Source organism: Phocoena sinus, chromosome 15 (assembly GCF_008692025.1).
Source record: "Phocoena sinus isolate mPhoSin1 chromosome 15, mPhoSin1.pri, whole genome shotgun sequence".
Taxonomy (NCBI): Eukaryota; Metazoa; Chordata; class Mammalia; order Artiodactyla; family Phocoenidae; genus Phocoena; species Phocoena sinus.
The window spans coordinates 29,946,686-29,966,909 of NC_045777.1; the positions used below are offsets into that span (position 1 = coordinate 29,946,686).

General features: G+C 39.5%; 1 protein-coding gene across 5 annotated transcripts in view; it reads right to left on the bottom strand.

The window, feature by feature from the left end:
• Positions 1-20,224, bottom strand: part of C15H20orf194 (chromosome 15 C20orf194 homolog) — a 149,820-nt gene that overhangs the window by 79,638 nt on the left and 49,958 nt on the right. For all 5 annotated transcript variants that reach the window (XR_004345717.1, XM_032604600.1, XM_032604602.1 and 2 more), the window contains exons 8-10: positions 11,389-11,487; positions 5,700-5,755; positions 3,321-3,456 (exon numbers count right to left, since the gene is read on the bottom strand). Coding sequence is in view for 4 of the 5 variants with exons in the window: in XM_032604600.1 (XP_032460491.1) it covers positions 3,321-3,456; positions 5,700-5,755; positions 11,389-11,487 (291 nt within the window). In the remaining variant the exon portion in view is untranslated. The remainder of the gene's footprint in view (positions 1-3,320; positions 3,457-5,699; positions 5,756-11,388; positions 11,488-20,224) is intronic.

Here is a 20,224-nt window from a genome sequence, read left to right on the forward strand (position 1 = left end):
TGGTCAGAATGGCATCATCAAAAAGTCTACAGGGGCTTCCCTGGTGGCACAGGGGTTGAGAGTCTGCCTGCTGGGGCAGGGGGTGCGGGTTCGTGCCCCGATCTGGGAGGATCCCGCGTGCCACGGAGCGGCTGGGCCCGTGGGCCGTGGCCGCTGGGCCTGTGCGTACGGTGCCTGTGCTCCGCAATGGGAGAGGCCACAGCAGTGAGAGGCCTGCGTACCGCAAAAAAAAAAGTCTACAAATAATAAATACTGGAGAGGGTGTGGAGAAAAGGGAACCCTCCTACACTGTTGGTGGGAATGTAAATTGGTGCAGCCACTATGGAGAACAGTATGGAGGTTCCCCAAAAAACTAAAAATAGAGCTGGCATGTGATCCAGGAATCCCACCCCTGGGCACATACTGGAGAAAACCATAATTTGAAAAGATACAATGCACCCCAATGTTCATTGCAGCACTATTTACTGTAGCTAAGACATGGAAACAACCTAAATGTCCATCAACAGATGAATGGATAAAGAAGATGTGGTATATAAATACAGTGGAATACTACTCAGCCAAGAAAAGGATGAAATAATGCCATTTGCAGCAACATGGGTGGACCTAGAGATGATCATACTAAATGAAGTAAACCAGAGAGAGAAAAAGATAAATACATATGATATTATATGTGGAATCTAAAAAAAAAAAAATACAAATGAACTTATTTCCAAAACAGAAAGAGACTCACAGGCATAGAAAACAAATTCATGGTTATCAAAGGGAAAAGGGCGTGAGGGGAGGGATAAATTAGGAGGCTGGGATTAACATATACACACTACTATATATAAAATAGATAACCAACAAGGACCTACTGTATAGCACAGGGAACTATACTCAGTATTTTGTAATAACCTATAAGGGAAGAGAATCTGAAGAATATGTGTGTGTGTGTGTGTGTGTGTGTGTGTGTGTGTGTGTGTGTGTGTGTATATACACATACACACATATATATGTATAACTGAATCACTGTGCTATACACCTGAAACTAACACAATATTGTAAATCGACTATACTTGAAAAAAAATGTTATTGACATTTACATTAAAAAGGAAATTGGTACAACAGAATTTGCATGTGTAATGTAAAACTGCTCAGATAATCTGGATTTTCAGATTTAATATCACCTGTTAATTTGTAAATTATTCACAAATGGCACAGAAATGGAAAAGATAAGTACATCACCTTGAAACAGAGATGAATGAAGATGAAAGTTCATAACTAGGCCCCCCACCACCCCAGGACCAGGTCTCAGTAAGTTCCTTGACTTCATTAGGTTTTCATGTTTGTAAAATAAAGAACCCCAATTATTACAGAAAGTTGTAAAAATAACCTGCTACATTTTTGTTTTGGTAATAGACTATTTTTTTTTAGAGCAGTTTCAGGTTGACAGAAAGACTGATCCGAAAGCACAGAGAGTTCCCACATTATCTCCTGTCCTTCCCTCTGCCTCCACAATTTCCCCTATTATTTGTCTTGTAATATTATATTTGTTACAACTGATGAACTAATATTGATAAATTATTATTAACTAGAGTCCATAGTTTACATTAGGGTTCGCTCTTTGTATTGTACATTCTATGGGTTATACAAATGTATAATGACATGTGCCCATCATGACAATATCATACAGAATAGTTTCACTTCCCTAAAAATCCACTAAGATCCATCTATTCTCCCTTCTTCCCAAACTCCAGGCAACAACTGATCTTTTTACTGTCTCCATTTTTTTTTTTTTTTTTGGCTGCACCGCGTGGCTTGTAGGATCTTAGTTCCCCCGACCAGGGATTGAACCCAGGCCCTCGGCAGTGAGAGTGGCAGTGAGAGTGTGGAATCCTTAACCACTGGACCGCCAGGGAATTCCCTTTACTGCCTCCACTGCTGTACCTTTTCCAGAATGTCATATAGTGGGAGTCATATACTATGTAGCCATTAAAGATTGGCTTCTTTAACTTAGCAATATGCATTTTAGGTTCCTCCACGTCTTTTTGTGGCTTGATAGCTCTTTTTATCACTGAAACACAGTCCACTGTATGGATGTAACACAGTTTACTTATCTAGTCACTTGCTGAAGGACATCTTGGCTGCTTCCAAGTTTCCAAGTTTTGGCAATTATGAAAAGTGATGTTATAAGAAAAAATTCCTTGTGTAGGTTTTTGTGTGGACCTAAGTTTTCAGCTCATTTGGGTAAATACCAAAGAGCATGACTGATGTTAAAAGTATGTTTAGTTTTGCAAGAAACTGCCAAACTGTCTTCCAAAGTGGCTGTACCATTTTGCATTCTCACCAGTAATGAATGAGAGTTTCTGTTGCTCCACATTTGGTGTTGTCAGTGTTTCAGCCATTCTAAGGTGTGTAATGGATGGCTAAATTATTGCTCCAAACATTTTACAGCACCATCCTCACTGACTCTTCTACTAGTCTGTGAGATCCTTCGAGGCAAAGACCATGACTATATTTTCCATGCACCTAGCACAGTGACTGGCACATAGTAGACACTCAATAATGATTACTGAGTTAATGACCGAAAGCCCTTTGGCTTTGGAGTCATACAGACCTAAAAACAGAAATTGGCTAAGTCATCCACAATGTGGGTGTGCACTGGGGTTGGTTTCTTTTTTTGCAATTTTTTTGAGATAAAATTCACTATTTTAAAGTATACCAAAAAAACGTACTGGTTTTATCATTGTGTTCTTTTGTCCTCCTTATTGTTCCAAGATTCCTTCTTTTTTTTTTTTTTTTTTTTTTTTTATCATTTCTTCTTTGTTTTGACCAAACTTCCTTTAGTCATTCTTTTAGGGTAGGTCTGCTGGCAACAAATTCTCTTAGTTTTCTTTCATCTGAGCATGTCTTGATTACCCCTTCATTATTGAAGGAGGTTGTCACTGGATATAGATTTCTAGATGATAGTTCTCTTTTAACACTTGAAATGTAACAGTCAAGACATAACAAATTTAGGCTTGGAATGACTGTCTATTTTAAAGTTAATTTAAAATTCTTATTCTACTGTTGATACTACTTGGATAACTGAAAGTTTGGTTCGTGAAAGTATTTTTTTAACCTTTTCCCTTCAATATTTAAAAATTAAATATGATACTTTCAAATCATATCTAGTACTTATATAAAAATACACAGTCAGTTTGTGATCACTTTTCACACCAAAACAACTTCAAGTTCAAGGTTAAATCAATACACTAGTTGGAAAGGTTCCATTTATCCAGCTCCCCTCCTTCCTATTTGATAATAAAACCAATTAAGCACCAGGTAGTCAAGCCACTCACCATGTGTTTGGCAAAGCTCCCGCTGGGACCAGTGCTGCGTACCAGGTGCCCTTCAGAAGGGAAGTTAAAGTTGCCAGCATTCAGGTTTTCTTGTGTGGAATGATTACCAAAGAGAACAAATGGCTGCCTATTAGGGCTAGAGTGGCAAATCAAAAACATGTAATTAGTGAAGAGATTACTGGCTAGGGAAACTTCCAAATGAGTGAGTTCTTGGGCTTCTCTGACTGTCATCCTGCGGTTTGAGCAAGGTGATTAGTACAGTCCACCTAATACTCCCTGCTGGTTGGGAAGAGATACCAGATTATCTTTGACTCCTCCTACTGACCCATAGGGACATAACTAAACCCAAGCCATGTTTATATTTTTAGCTTGTCCTGCTGCTTAAGGAGAAAGTTCTGTAAGTTTGCTGTCCATGATACAGAGATGGAGCAAAATCCCAGTTTTATACAATAGCATTTTGATAGAAATATACATTTTCAAGAATGATAGCAGTTGTGATACTCACACTGTAGACAAACAATAGAGCTGTTAACCATTCCCAAGTAGCTTTAGGAGGGAAGGAGGAAAGTGGGGTTGCAAATGTTCTCACCACCACACCTACCCATCTCTGCACCCATCCCTCTCTTCCCTCTTTCCTCTTGGCTGCAATGCTTCCTCAGAGTTTCCCTACTTTCCACTCTGCTTCCACTCTGCCCTCCTATAATCCATTCTCCACATTGCAGAGAAGATAATCTTTTAAACATTCAAAGCCTTTATTTTCAGGAGAAGGGCTGAAATCTTTCACATGGCCAACAAAGACTAACATGGTCTGGCCTGGCCAACTTCTTTAGCTCCATATAAGGCCACTCTCTCCCAACTTCCACACTCCAGCCAAACTCATCTTCTTTTATGTTCCTCAACACACATTTCTTTTATGTTCCTTACGTTCTCATCTCAGGACCACTGCTTTTGTCCCTTAATTATCTTTACTCATCATTCACATCTCATCTCCCCCCAGAGGTCAGCTCTCCAGTGTGGTCTTCACAGTACCATGTTCTTTTTTCCTTCAAGGCGTCAATCAGAGTTTGCAATTACATATTTCTTTGTGAGGTTGCTTGATTAATGTCTTATTTCTCCACCACACTATTCACTCCATGAGGGCAGAGACTGTGTCTGGTTTATTTTTAAATCATGTATCTCTTGCTTAGTATGTCACACCTATTTGTCAACAAATAGTCAATGACTAAAGGATATTTTAAAAAGATAGTTTCTGCTATGGATTGAATGTTGTGTTCTCCCAAAATTCAACATGTTAAAATCCTAACCCCCAAAGTGATGGTATTACGAGGTAGGGATTTGGGGAGGTGATTAGGTCATAAGGATAGAGCCTTCACGAACAGGATTATAAAAGAAACTCTTATAAAAGAGGTTCCAGAGAGATCCCCCTTGCCCCTCCTGCTATGTGAGGTTAGAGTGAAATGACACCCATCTATGAGAAAGTGGGCCCTCACCAGACACCAAATCTGCCAGTGCCATGATCCTGGACTTCCCAGTCTCCAGAACTATAATGGAGAAATAAATGTTTGTTGTTTATAAGCTACCCAGTCTATGGTATTTTTGTTACAGGAGCTAAAACAGACTAAGACAGCTTTCTTTATCCCATACCCTTTCCTTAAATTGCCCTTAGAGTATGTCATGTGGAAAATCCTTTGTATTTCTTCTCATTGTTCTTAAACATACTTCCTTAAGCTTCAGGCAAACTGGGGCTGTTAAAAGTAAAAATGACCCTGATTCTATTCTGATGCTAATTCAAGTTAAGTGAGACTCTGTGCAGAAAATGACTCTGAGTCCCAGCCAGGGTAGTCTGTCTCATTACCAGATTGGACTGCAGTTGGGGAAGAAAAGAAAGGAAAGATCTACTCGCATTTATCCATCAGAGGAAGTATCCGCCGCTGGGCCCTCCTGATTATCATTGCAAAAGAGATACTGAAGGAAACACCTCAAGAAAACAAATGCAGCAACCCTCATTGCTCCCATGTCTACCTGGGGCTGGACCTTTATGCCCAATCCCTTTTACTTCCCAACAAGCCACTGTTGATCACTGCCCAGCCCTTGCACACTCTGCTTCCTCTAGCTTTGCTGGGTTACTGATGGAATAAAAAATTTCTTTCTTTAGATTTTAGCAAGTTACAATGTTTTAAAGGCCACCTTAATATAAAACTTTTTTTAATACAAAAATACAAAAGCAGTGAAACAGACAATTTTATAGAGTATGGATTTCTTACTCTGTGATGACTAAAGTCAACCCATATTTTCCTGACTCCAGCTTCTGTACTTAGATTCTCCCCCATTTCCACCCCCTTGTCAACAACCATTCAATTTCTTTCCCAAGAATCTTACCTATTTTCAGTTATATGACTGGAAATCATTCCATGACTAAAGTAACTTCTGAATGGCTAAAAAAGAAGTCAACATTATATATATTAAGATCACAATTTTATAAAACAATCACAAACCCATCATATATGCATGTATGTGTGTTTATAGTATGTGTGCGCGCGCGTGTGTGTGTGTGTGTGTGTGTGTGTGTGTGAGAGAGAGAGAGAGAGATGCATGTTTATAGATTGTTATAAGAACATGGGAGGACATATGTGGTGGATAACAACATGAATTTTGGGGATAGAAAGCAAACAAACAACAATTAGCAAAGAAAAAAAAAAGATAAAAGGCTGCAAAAGAGAAAGAAAGGAAAAGGAAGGTAAAGAAAAATCCTTGTCAAATTCTACAGTTTTTAACTACTGAAAGGAAATTGGACAAACCACCATCTGTGTTCTAAGTTACTAACCATATAGGAATCTTTTTCTTCTATTAAATTTTTTTTTACATTTCCAATAATTAGAATTATGTTAATTCTATAAATTATAATATATATTAATTCTAGTATACTAATTTAAAATGAGTAATGAGGGAGAATCCAAGGGACTTAGAAGTACTGACAGAAGTTTCCCAGGAAACCACAGAAGTACTTCTCAGCTTTGAGGTGCATAGTGCTAGGCTAAACACTAATCAGACACTGATATGCAGGGTCTTTGTCAAGAGTTCAAAACTTCAAAAGGCAATTCTAATCCCCTTAAATAATGCTGATTGTTTCCCCCCCATTAAATAAATAATATATGCTTATTTTAGAATACAATAAAAACCACCTACAATCTCTAAGAACTATTAACGTTCTGGTACATTTTCTTCAAATTTTTCTTCATGGTATATTCATAGAATATATATAGATTGTACCAAAGTTTATTAAATAGTCCTTTATTCTTGGAAATTTATATTGCTACTAACTCTTATATCATAAATAATACTGTAATGAATAACTTTTCATAAATTTTATCTATAGCTCTGATTATTTCCTTAAGGCAAATCTGGAAAGGAAATTATAGGGTAAGAAGGCAAAACTATATTGCCAAATTGTTTTTCAAAAAAGTCTGATCAATGTACACTTCCACTTACAATATCTGAGTGTGCCTATCTCAGGGTAAGCACTGTCCAATAAATGTCCTTTTAAAAATATATTTGTCAAGTTGACAAACGAAAAATGGTACCTCGTTGTTGTTTTTATTTTATACCCCTTTGATTTTTAATGAAGTAGAATATTTCAGATATGTTCAATGGCCATTTGGACTCCGCTCTGGTAATTAACTGTTTATTTACATCCTCTGTATGTTTATCAATTGGAGTTTTGGAGTCTGTCTTACTGATTTGTAAAAACTCTTTATATATTAAAGGAATAACAGGTTTACCATGTGAACTGTGACAGGTATTTAAATGTATTATCTCAAGTACAGTTGACCCTTGAACAACAAACGTTTTAACTGCACAGGTCCACTTATATGTGGATCTTTTAAAATAGTAAATACCACAGTAATATATGACAGGCAGTTGGTTGAATCTGTGGATGTGGAACCGCGGATGCCAAGGAACCGCAAATATGGAAGGTCTGCGTATAAGGAGGTGTTGTGTACACAAAGGGCTGGCTATAAGTTAAATGCAGATTGTCGACTGTGTGGAGGGTCTGGAGGGTCTGGGTCCCTAATGCCAGTGCTGTTCAAGGGTCAACTGTAATCCTAGTAACAACCTATGCAATTCATTCTATCATGATCCCCTCTTTACTCATCAGTTAGCTAATTTAATTAACTTGTCCCAGGTCACAGAGCTAGTGAGCTGCATAGTCAGGATTCTAACTGGATTTGGGAAAAAAAGATAAAATCAGATCCCTATCTCACATCATATACACAAAAAATCCCAAGTGAATTACGGATCTAAATTTTAAAAATTAAACCATACAAGTACTAAAAGGGTAAATTCCTGTTTAACCTTAGATTTATAAGCCTTTCTGTATATGACTGAAAATCCAGAGGCAATAAAAGAAAATATTAATAAATTTACATAAAGATAAAAAGTTTACATGGCAAAAAACCACCATAAACAAAGCAACTGATAAATAAGGAAGAAATATTTGGAATATATATCACAGACAAAAAGGTAATAGCCTAAATATATAAAGAACTCGTAAAAAACAAGGAACAAAAGACCTAAAACCTGCGCTCTATAGCTCAGTTAATAGGATTGTACCAATATTAAAATGGGAAAAAGACATGAAAATAAAATGGCCTTCAAACATATGAAAAAGTGTTCAAGCTTAGTCATAATTAGAAAAACACAAACTAAAATAATACCAAGATACCATTTCTCATCGATGAGACTGTCAAAAATTAAAAAGTATGACAACACATTCTATTGGTGAGGCTGTGGTAAAACAGGCACTCTCATATGTTGCTAGTGGGAATGCAAATCAGGACAACCTTTCTGAAGGGAAATTTGGCAATAGCTAACACAACTATATATGCACTTACCTTTTGACCCAGCAATCCCATTACTAGGTATACAAACCTCCAACAATATGAAAATACATAAGCACAGAGTTATTTACTATGGCACTGTTTGCAACAGCAAAATAACCTAAATACACATACATAAGACAGGGGTTATTCTGCATATAACTTATAGTTGGCCCTCTGAATTCGCGGCTCCTCTGCATCCATGAATTCAACCAATCCTGACTGTGTAGTACTGTAGTATTTACTACTGAAAAATATGCAAGTGGACCCAGGTAGTTCAAGCCTGTGTTGTTCAAGGGTCAACCGTACTATGAATTATAATAAAGAATGAACTGACCTAGAGAGAGTTCCAGGATACACTGTTAAGTGAAAAGAACAAAGTGGAAATGACTACATATGGTATGCTACTCTTCAATGAAAGAAAGGATATAAGAAAATACCTATGTATCTGATCATTTGTGCAAAAGAGACAGAAAACACAAACCACAAACTGAAGAGATTTGTTACCTACTGGTAATGGAATGAGTGGAAAAAGGGTGGGAAGAAAGTGGGAATCAGAATATGGTAGTAAGAACCCAGGAGTGACATGTCACCAAGTATATCTTTTTTTTTGCGGTAGGCGAGCCTCTCACTGTTGGGGCCTCTCCCGTTGTGGAGCACAGGCTCCGGACGCGCAGGCTCAGTGGCCATGGCTCACGGGCCTAGCCGCTCCGTGGCATGTGGGATCTTCCCGGACTGGGGCACGAACCTGTGTCCCCTGCATCAGCAGGCAGACTGTCAACCACTGCGCCACCAGGGAAGCCCTCACTGAGTATATCTTTTTGAATATTTTTTACTCTTAGAATCAGTAATAAGAAAAAAAGAATTAAAAAAAATTAAAAACTGAAATGGGCATCAGTGAGAGGTGGGACAACTTCAAGTGGCCTAATATAGAAGTAACTGGAGTCTCTGAAGGAAAAGAGGACAGAAAAAATAATGGCCAAAAACTTTCCAAACTTGATGAAACTAAAAATCCAGATCCAAAAAGCTCAACAAAACCCAAGCATAGGAAATATGATCAAAATTATAGTGAGACATACCATAATCAAATTACTCAAAACCAGTAATGAAAGAGAAAATCATAAAAGTTACCAGAGGGAAGAATGACAAGTTATGTACAGAAGAACAAAGATAAAGATCAATGACTTCTCATCAGAAATAATGCAAGTGAGAAAGAGTGGAACAACATCTTTCAGGTACTGTAAGGAAAAAACTGTCAACCTAGAATTCGATATACAGCAAAAATACTTTCAAAAATGAAAGTGAAGGATTTCCTTGGTGGCATAGTGGTTAAGAATCTGCCTGCAAATGCAGGAGACACAGGTTCAACCCCTGGTCCGGCAAGATCCCACATGCCGCCGAGCAACTAAGTCCATGTGCCACAACTACTGAGCCTGTACTCTACAGCCCGTGAGCCAGAACTACTGAGGCCCAAGTGCCTAGAGCCCATGCTCCATGACAAGAGAAGCCACCGCAATAAGAAGCCTGCACAGTGCAACAAAGAGTAGCCCCCGCTTGCCACAACTAGAGAAAGCCTGCGTACAGCAAATGAAGACTCAATGCAGCCAAAAATAAATAAATAATTAATTAGAAAAAAACGAAAGTGAAATAAAATTTTTTTTCAGACATACAAAAGCTGGAAGAATTAATCATCAGAAGATTCACACTACAAAAAATGTTAAATGATATCCTTCAGGGCGAAGGAAATCATACCAAATGGATATCTGTGTCTGCACAAAGAAATGAACAGCACCAGAAATTCTAACTACATGGGCAGATATGTACAATTTTTTAATTATTTAAATCTTTAAAAAATACTTTTAAAGATTTTTAAAAGCCAAAAAAGACAACTGTTTAAACAAAGATAACCCCAATATATTGTGGGGTTTATAACATAATGTAAAAGTAAAATGCACAGCAACAAAGATCAACTCCAGTTCCAAAGGGCAGGAGTAGGGCCTGTCCTGGGTCACAGTGGAACACAGCAGAACTGAGGACTGGCAGTGCAAGCCCAAAGTAAGCTCAAGTGCAAGCTCAAGATCACTCTTTTGATCCTTCCTGTTGACTAGTTTTGGGAAATAGTTTGGGAACCAGTTTTGTGCCTTACTTACTTTATTTATTTATTTATTTTATTTATTTTTGGCTGCATCTGGTCTTAGTTGTGGCATGCGGGATGTTCATTGAGGCATGCAGGATCTTTTGTTGCAGCGCGTGGGCTCTTTGCTGTGGTGCGCGGGCTTCTCTCCAGTTGTGGCCTGCAGGTTTTCTCTTCTCTAGTTGTGGCGCGCAGGCCCCAGAGCACATGGGCTCTATAGTTTGCAGCACGCGGGCTCTAGTTGAGGCGTGCGAGCTCAGTAGTTATGGTAAGTGGGCTTAGTTGTCCCACGGCATGTGGGATCTTAGTTCCCTGACCAGGGATTGAACCCGCGTACCCTGCACTGGAAGGCGGATTCTTTACCACTGGACCACCAGGGAAGCCCCTGTGCCTTAGTTCTTGATTTACATACCTCAGTTTACTCATGGAGTGGGTCTTATCCTGAACCTAGTAACTTCACTACTGTTGTCTGCCTAGAAAGAAAGCTTGGCATTACCTAGAGGTTCAACTGACAAAGGTGTGCTATTCACATGTGGAGAATTATTCCTAGGCTTATTAACTGGGGCCCAATAGAATTCCTGGCTGATAGGGGCACCACCTCTGACAAATGAGTATCTTTCTTGTAGAGAAACTGCACAGAAAAAAAAACCTTCTTATATAGGGGTTGGCATGGGAGTTAAAAACTTCTTTATAGCATGCAACAAATCTTAAGGAAATGATAGCCAAATTCAGATTGGTAGTGCTGTATTCTGAGAATTTTTTTTTTTTTTTTTTTTTTTTTTTTTGCGGTACGCGGGCCTCTCACTGCTGTGGCCTCTCCCGTCGTGCAGCACAGGCTCCGGACGCACAGGCTCAGCGGCCATAGCTCACAGGCCCAGCCGCTCCGCGGAATGTGGGATCCTTCCGGACTGGGGCACGAACCCGTGTCCCCTGTATCTGCAGGCGGACTCTCAACCACTGCGCCACCAGGGAAGCCCTGAGAAAATTTTTAATAAAAATAAAAACAATAAATAAACTAGTCAATTTCTTCTTTCTCTTTAACCCTTCCTTTACATACCTCACCCGCCTGAGATTCAGACAATTCCAGCAAGAAGGGAATTTCTGTGTCAAAACTGGCGAAGAAGCTAGTCCACTGACGTTCAAAAGCCACCAAATCCTAGAAAGAAAATGAAAAGATAATGTGGTCATTCAAGGAGGTACTTTAGAAAACCAGAATCATGAAACCGCATCTGATCTCAAAATACCAGACCGTTTAAATATGTTGTTTAAAAGGTAGTAGCAAACTACTGATACATGTTACCACATGGATGGACCTCAAAAACATTATGCCCAATGAAAGAGGCCATATATAAAAGACTACAGTATATGAAATACTCAGAAAAGACAAATCTAGAGACAGAAAGTAGATTAGTGGTTTGCTCAGGGCTGACCGTGGGAATGGAGGTTGACTGCAAGTGAGGACAAGGGAACTTTCTGGGTTGATGAAATGTTCTAAAATTCAAATTGTGGTGATAGTTGCACACCTCTGTAAACTTACTAAAATCACCAAACTGTACACTTAAAATGGGTAAATTTTATGGTATATAAATTATATTCCAATAAAGCTGGGGTTTTTTGTTTTTTTTTTTTAAAGGGCAGTAAATGGGCTTCCCTGGTGGCGCAGTGGTTGAGAGTCCGCCTGCCGATGCAGGGGACGCAGGTTCGTGCCCCGGTCCAGGAAGATACCACATGCCGTGGAGCGGCTGGGCCTGTGAGCTATGGCCGCTGAGCCTGCGTGTCCGGAGCCTGTGCTCCGCAACGGGAGAGGCCACAACAGTGAGAGGCCCGCATAACAGAAAAAAAAGGGCAGTAATGTCCTTTAAAAGCTGTTTAAAAAGGACAGTTAGCAACCCTTGTTGAAGAGGGAGTTATTTATGAGTCACCTAAAGCTATTTATGAGACACTACACCTAGCATATAAGCTCACAGAGTGAAGCTTTGTTTAAGGACAAATTAGTTGACTTTAGTTAGAAGTTCAGTGGGGCCAGAGGTGGCCCAGAGCCCTTTCCTCCCTCATCCTCTCCTCCTACAAGTATGAGGAACTCTGCACCTTCCCAGCTGACTCTCCTCTACATACAGCCTGCCTCCCTCCCCCATCCCAGCTGCTTTTCAGCCTCCTCTCTGAACTCATTCTTGTTCCCAACCACTACACATTGCTTTGTGTTCCCGGCTTTTTTTTTCAGGCATCATCAGTTAACCCAAAATATCAGCTATGACTTGCTTGATTGAGATACTCAAGTGACATCTTTGTCCTTATTTGGAAGTTGCTGTTAAATTGTACTCAAATTGGATAGTTCTCTTTACTGTCCATCTCACACTGTGTAAGTGTACATGACAAGCACCCAGCCTAGTGCCTTGCTTACAGCAGGCATCCTGTTTGCTGCACTAAAACTGGCTGTCTGGATCTATGCTCTTCCCTACTCTTCTCTTTAAGGATACATAAGTACTCATACCTATGAACTCTGTGTTAGACATGCAATGGACCTAGGCATAAAGCATAATGGATCTCTGCTGGGAATACTTAGTGTAAACAACATTCTCAAGTGACTTCACTATTTGCTGCCTAGACAATCTGTATTTTGTTTATTTTATATATAGATATTTATATACACGCACATGTATTACATTACATATATGTCAATATATGTCTAAAATTATTTTCAGTAATACGGAGGAGACAGTGCTGGTATTGTTTTCTGAGTATGTTTTATATATAACATAGGATAAAAATCAGGTATATATGTGTGTACATATGTATGTATATACATGTGCATGTATATATAAGTATGTATGTGTGTATACACACATACACACACACAAGGAGAGAAAAGGCGAGGGAGCAGGGAGAGCGAGAAGAGAATTTCCTAGTCTCGTCCACTGAAGACACCTAGAAACAATGACCAAACCAGGAGCAAGGAGCATTTCTAGCACCCAGACTGTGGTGCTGAAATGTGATTTCCCACTCAAAGAAACCGTAACTTACTAGAGAAATGACCAATTCCAGGTCTGAGACAGGAAACGTACAAGATAAGCCTGGAATATCTTGTCACAGTATATAGCAGAGAAGTTATTGAGGACTGTTAAGATTGTGTTAAAAGGATTTGTAACCAACTTGAAGTGAGACCACAGCCCAAAGATGGAACAATTTAGAGCATCGGTAAAAATGATAACTGCAATGGACAGAAACATATCAAATATATTTAAATCTATGAGTTCAAAATTAGATATATTTTAAAAAACTATTTTTTTTTTTACTGGTTACTTTTGGAAAACGGTTGGGAACCAACCTTATTTTGAAAACTTAAAAGTAAAAGCAAGAATTCAAGCATTTATCTTGCTTTTCCTACATGAACGTCACCACTGCATAAACAATATTAGCAAGCTGAATATTTCTCTTTAGAGAATATAAATGAAGAAGGAATTATAGAATTGGAATACCACCATTTTGCAATAGTGAATTAAGACTCTAATTAATGAAGTAAAGATCTGAAGATTGCATATCAATGGCTGTTCACAAAATAAAGAGAATCAATTAGATACACGTACTTCTTGGTAAGGAACACAATACCCTCTATGAAGTAATCTTCCCTCTAAAAATCAACCCTGAAACTGATTAAACCTCTAGATTCAATTACTAATAATCAGGAAATACAGAAGACAGGGAAACTGTTAAACTACATCATGGGAATGCAATCAACAAAATCCCAGTAAGGGGCTTCCCTGGTGGCACGGGGGTTAAGAATCTGCCTGCCAAGGCAGAGGACACGGATTCGAGCCCTGGTCCTGGAAGATTCCAAATGTTGTGGAGCAACTAAGCCCGTGGGCCACAACTACTGAGCCTGTGCTCTACAGCCTGCAAGCCACAGCTACTGATCCCGTGGGCCACAATTACTGAGGTCCGCGCACCTAGAGCCAGTGCTCCGCTACAAGAGAAGCCACCGCGATGAGAAGCCCATGCACCACAACAAAGAGTAGCTCCCACTTGCTGCAACTAAAGAAAGCCCGAGCGCAGCAAAGACCCAAAGCAGCCAAAAATAAAATAAATTAAAAAAAAAAATCCCAGTAAGGACAACCATATGACAATGATCTGGTTTCTTCTACAGTTAGCGAGGGATGGGTGGGAACAAAGAGAAGGAGGGGGAATCCATACATGAGAAGAAACCTAAAACACACACAGCAGGCAAAGCTAAACTATGATTAGATTCAGAAAGACCTGTGCTGGAAACTTTGCTTTGCCTCTTACTGGCTTTGTGACCTCCGGCAAGGGAGCTAACTTCTCTGAGCCGCAAATGCCTTATGTGCATAATGGCGGGGGCTATTATTTACCTTACAGAGATATTATAGGAATTAAATGAAATAACCTGTAGAAAGTGCTTATTACCAGGCCTTACACACTAGATGTCTGCAGTACTTGTCAATTTCTCTGCTTCTACTGTTGGCTAGCTGGAGTTGGCTAAGAACATCTGAGCCTCCACCTTGATTTCCTGGAACTTGTCTGCTCTATCTCTCAGACACCCATAATGCATATCACTGGCCTCAGGTAAGTCACATTTGAGGCTATGCAACCCATTGTGGGTCTGTGCTTTCCTTGATTGGCTCTGTCCAATCCCTTGGGCTATACCAGAATGCTTCACTTTGTGAGGCTTAGGAAAACAAAAAGAACCAATATAGCTATTAGTACAGAATACACTTTATTCTGTTTTCCAATTCTATTTAGAAACAAACTCAAAAGTATGTTTCTATTTTAATGGCCTACATGGTGACACTCACCTTGGTTTGGGTCTACGATAAGAAGTAGAGTTATACAGTTGGGCAGTCACCATTTTCTGGCTATCTTCTACGGAAAAACACTGCGTGCTTTGGGGGATACACAGAAAAGATAGGCACTTTGCTCCCAAAAAAGTTCCCTGAGGGAGGTGGATATGTCAGTACTAATTACAGAATAAGGTGGAATGAATCATTAAATACTGCCTTCAGCTCCACGCTATGACCAACAGTGACAAATCCTAACCACTAGACCATTGGGAATCCATGCTATGACTGAAATGGAAGATTTCACGTGTGTGTGTGTGTTTGTATTCAAATCTTCCTAATATCCTTGTGTACTTCTCTATGCCCACTTTATAGATGAGGAGACTGAGGTACTAAATGGTAAAATGACCTAAGGATGCAATACTAACAACTAGCAAAAGTGAAAATATATCTAGGTAAGGGATACCCAGAGCCTGTGTGGTTTCCACTAGACACACTATTCTCCAATTTTTCCCCAGCACAAACAGTGCATTTGTGGAAATGGATACTGTGTATGGAGGTAGAATTGGTTCGTTGGATCTGATGATGAAGAAGAGAAAGTCTCTCTGCTCAGACTCCTGAAGGCCGAATCCAGAAGACAGGCCCAGATGGATATCAAGATCAGATAAGCAGCAGAAGTCTGCAAACCCCAAGAAACATGCCAGTGTGCCTTGGCCCTTGGCCACCAGGAAAGGACCCTGAACTTCAGACAGAACTCTTGCCCCTATGCTGGCATCCGGCAGTGTCTGATCTCAGGTGACTCAAAAAGGGAAAAGAAGCTTAATTTCAATATTTAAAAGTATTTTTAAGAATTACACGAGGTAGGACTTCCCTGGTGGTGCAGTGGTTAAGAATCCGCCTGCCAATGCAGGGGACACAGGTTCGAGCCCTGGTCCGGGAAGATCCCACATGCTACGGAGCAACTAAGCCCATGTGCCACAACTACTGAGCCTGCGCTCTAGAGCCCGTGCACCACAACTACTGAGCCCACGTGGCACAACTACTGAAGCCCGTGCACCTAGAGCCTGTGCTACACAACAAGAGAAGCCACTGCAATGAGAAGCCCATGCACCACAATGAAGAGCCCCCGCTCGCTGCAACTAGAGAAAGCCCATGCACAGCAATGAAGACCCAACGCAGGGAGGGAGGGAGGGAGGGAGGGAGGAAGAAAAAGATTTAAAAGAAAAGAATTACATGATGTAATAAATACAAGAAAATGAAAATAAGTAAAATAGTAACAACCACCAGTGAGACTACCATCTTTAGTTTCTAAGACACTGAACACAAATTATTTTACAAAGATGGAAATACACTCTGCTTTTTACTTTTCTCACCAAACATATTTTGAACATCTTTCTAAATCAAATCTCAGAGCAGTATGCATTTTCTCTTTGCAGGATCTGACCAAGAAGCATGGAGCTGTAGGATCCCTGGCCATGAAAGAGTTGCCAGCAGTGACTGACCAGTAAAAATTAAGGCCTAGATGCTAATTCTGACTATAAGATTACCAGTCTTAGCAAAGAGAAAATACATGTGAACAGAAAAGTATTTGGATATTGAAGAGAAAAAGAGTTTGTAAAGAGAACTTTGGAGGCTATGAAGCAGCTAAGCAAGAGAAGAGAGAAGAAAAAAAAGTAGATTTTAAGAAGTAATATGGGTACAGATTGGCTCCCTTTTTAAAAATTTTTTATAGGCACAAGTAACGACTAGAATTGTATTTTAACTTCTTTTGGTTGTTGGATTTGAATTTTATTAACACTTGTAGACTCAACACAGAGAACCCTGCACAAATTTATAGTCATTTTCATACATATTTATTTTATCCTACTTAGGGTTTACTGAGCTTCTTGATCTGTGGATGGATGTATTTTATTTCATCAATTTGGAAAGTTCTCAGACATTATCAACTTAAATTTCCAGCCCCATTTTCTCTCTACTCTCCCGTCTGGGACTCCAATGATCTACTATGCTAGATCATTTGACACTGGCAGATACTGGATTCTCTGTTCCACCCCTTTTGCTCTTTTTCTCTCTGTCCTTCAGTTTGGAAACTTCCTATTGACTTATCTTCAAGTTCACTGAACTTTTCTTCATTCGTGTCTAATCTGATAAATTAGCCAACCTAATAAATCCTCCATTTCTATACCATATATTTTTCATTTCTAGCATTTCCATTTGGTTCTTTTTATAGTTTTCAGGTCTCTGCTAAAATTCCTCAACTCTTCACACATGTTGTCCCATTTTCTTCCAGATTCTTTAGCATTTTTATCAGTTACTTAAACAGATCAAATTTTCTTGTTTCTTCTGGTCTTATAATTTTTAAAAAATCATATGCCAGACATTTTGTATAAAAGACCAGTAAAAACAGAGGTAAACAGTACCATTTACCTCTAGGAAAGGGCCACTAGATCCCTTTCTTTTGTTAGGCCACTAAAGCAGGGATCTAAGTCAACTTGATCTATAATTGATCAGGGTCTGCATTTTGTAGCATTTGTAGTTTGGTTTACTTCATCACTAAATTCAAGTATTTCGAGGGTGGGGTGTGAACTTTGATAAAGATTTTGCTCAGAGTACTGGGACAAGATTCTGGAAATTTCTTTGCATTTTATAGCTGAGCTACCAGCTTGCGGAATCATGGACAATCTCTCCCTGCTTTACAAGCTGGCTACCACATTTCTGGGTGGCTAATGAGTTCTCTTTGCTCTCTAGTCCCCTTGGCTCTGTCTGTGTAGAGAGATCCTTACCTTGCTGCCTTGTACCCAGCCTTAAGAGGGCAGCTGCTTATACTCTGTAAAGACCTGGAATGCCTCCAAATGACTGCTCTCAGCTCTCCTGCGCTAATCCAGGTTATAGCTGAGTGTCAAGTACCTCAGCGGGGATGGTTCTCAGTGCTCCTGCCTGGCTCCTAATCTTTGGTGGACTACCCTGAGCGCTTGTTAAGACCTATGGTTTAGAGTTGAGGGGTAGGTGCTGACTCACTCACATACAGCCATTAAAAGCTCTTTAAAAGGTCAACTGATTTTTTTCTTATCCCTGTCTGTGATAGATTTCTCTTCCTCCTGCTGCTCTACTGGAAATGAGAACAGTGTCCTATGAAGGGCCCTACTTTTTTAGAAAACAGAGTTCTTTGAGGTTTCCTTGCATCTTCAGCTCTCTAATGATTTTACACTATTATTCTGTTGCATATTCAGATTGTTTTGGTTATTAGGGTGAGAATAATGGTCTCTTTTGACTTTCTATATCCCTAACTGGGAGTGGAAAACCATGGTCATTTTTATTTCTTATTTTGTGAACAGCCAATTCCGGTTGTCTCCTAGCTCCCCACTGTTGTATTTTTCTTATCAATTTGTAAGAGCTCTCCATAGTGTAGTGGGTATAAATGTGCTCAATCATATTTTGGTATAAGAAATATCACCTTACTTTATTCTTTCTAAATAAAATTAAATCTGGCCCTGAGTCCTCCTCACTCTTCCTGTGAGATGGGAAGTCCACTATCAGACATTAAAAGGTCTTCCTTTCTACTTCTTCATGGTATCACTTAAGAATACCAAGCTCACTGGAAGTCAGAAAACCAGGAAATGGCCTGGTCTACAGCCCATGATGATTACCACTGTTGCTTCTTCAGTTGCATGATGTCACTGCTGTTCTAGGTGTAATTAAAGATGCTCTCCTGAGTGGTCCCATTCCACTGACTCCAGAGATGCTTGTGATGTTCTCAAAACTACAATGCTATGTCTAGCTTCCATGTGTGACCTGAAGCATCCTCACGTTCAGGGCACTGCATGCAAGTGGGGCATGGGTCCCAGATACTGTGCAGAAACTCCTAAACTACTTATCTCTCTTATTTGTCTGTGGTTAAATTTTATTTAACATTCTTACACTCTTTTTTCCTCTTTTTTTTTCTTCTTGTGGCCATGCCACGCAGCTTGCGGGATCTTAGTTCCCCAACCAGGGATTGAACCTGGGCCCTCAGCAGTGGAAGCACGGAGTCCTAGCCACTAGAACGCCAGGGAATTACCATCATTCTTACATTCTTAATGTTGTAATTTTTGCATTTTCACTTTTTCCCATCATTAGGCAAGCCATGGATTGATGATGATGATTAGGTCTTTTTAAAGAACAAAAAGTTCAGGTTTTAATTTTCTTTTATATTCCTATTTTATTAGAAATGTTTAACAGAATGGATGTTCAATTTCATCAAATGCCTTTTCAGCATCTATGGAGCTATCATAAATGGTTCCAAGGAGAAAAATCAGTAGTGATTACATTAATAGATTTCCTGATATTAAACTAAATATTAAGCCCTTAATAAACTCTGCTTCATCACAGAATGTTCTTTTAATATGATACTGTTTGCTACCATTTTACTTAAAGTATAGGCATTAATATTTGTAAGACTGATGTGCAGTCTTCATTTTTTGAATTATTTTTGTTGGGTCTTGATTTCACAGCTCATTTCATTAAAAGGCTACATACAAGCTGTTCTTTTTCCATGCATATCCATCCATGACCCCTGAGAGACACTACTGAGCTGTTTAAACAAAGTACCTATACCTTAGTTTTGTTTGTTGCTCCTCATTGCAAATTGCTCTGTGCACTGTGAATTTTTTCTTCAAAGTTCAGATGAAAAATTAATGCCTGACCCTTTAATCCAGGAGTCAGTAAATTATGGCCTTTCCTTGAACACAGACACACTCATTTGTTAAAGCACTGTCTATAATGGCATTGCTGAGTAGTTCAAACAGAGACACAGGGCCCACAAGGCCTAAAATGTTACTGTCTACCCCTTTACAGAAAAACGTTGCCAACCCCTGCCTAATCCTTGATTCTTTTAAGGCATACACCAACTTTTTAATCTTTTCATGCCAGAGAAAGAGTGCAAAAAGACACCCTCTTTATTGTTCCAACGGAAAGAATGTCTTTAGGTCAAAACCTAAATCTTGGACCAGGCAGGCAGCCTTGGTCTCATCTCAGGTGAGGTTTCCTCACAGTGGAAGAGGTCCCCTTCCACCCCCCAAGAAGTTCAAGATAATAATTGGGGGAGAAACTGTTCAATTCTTTGAC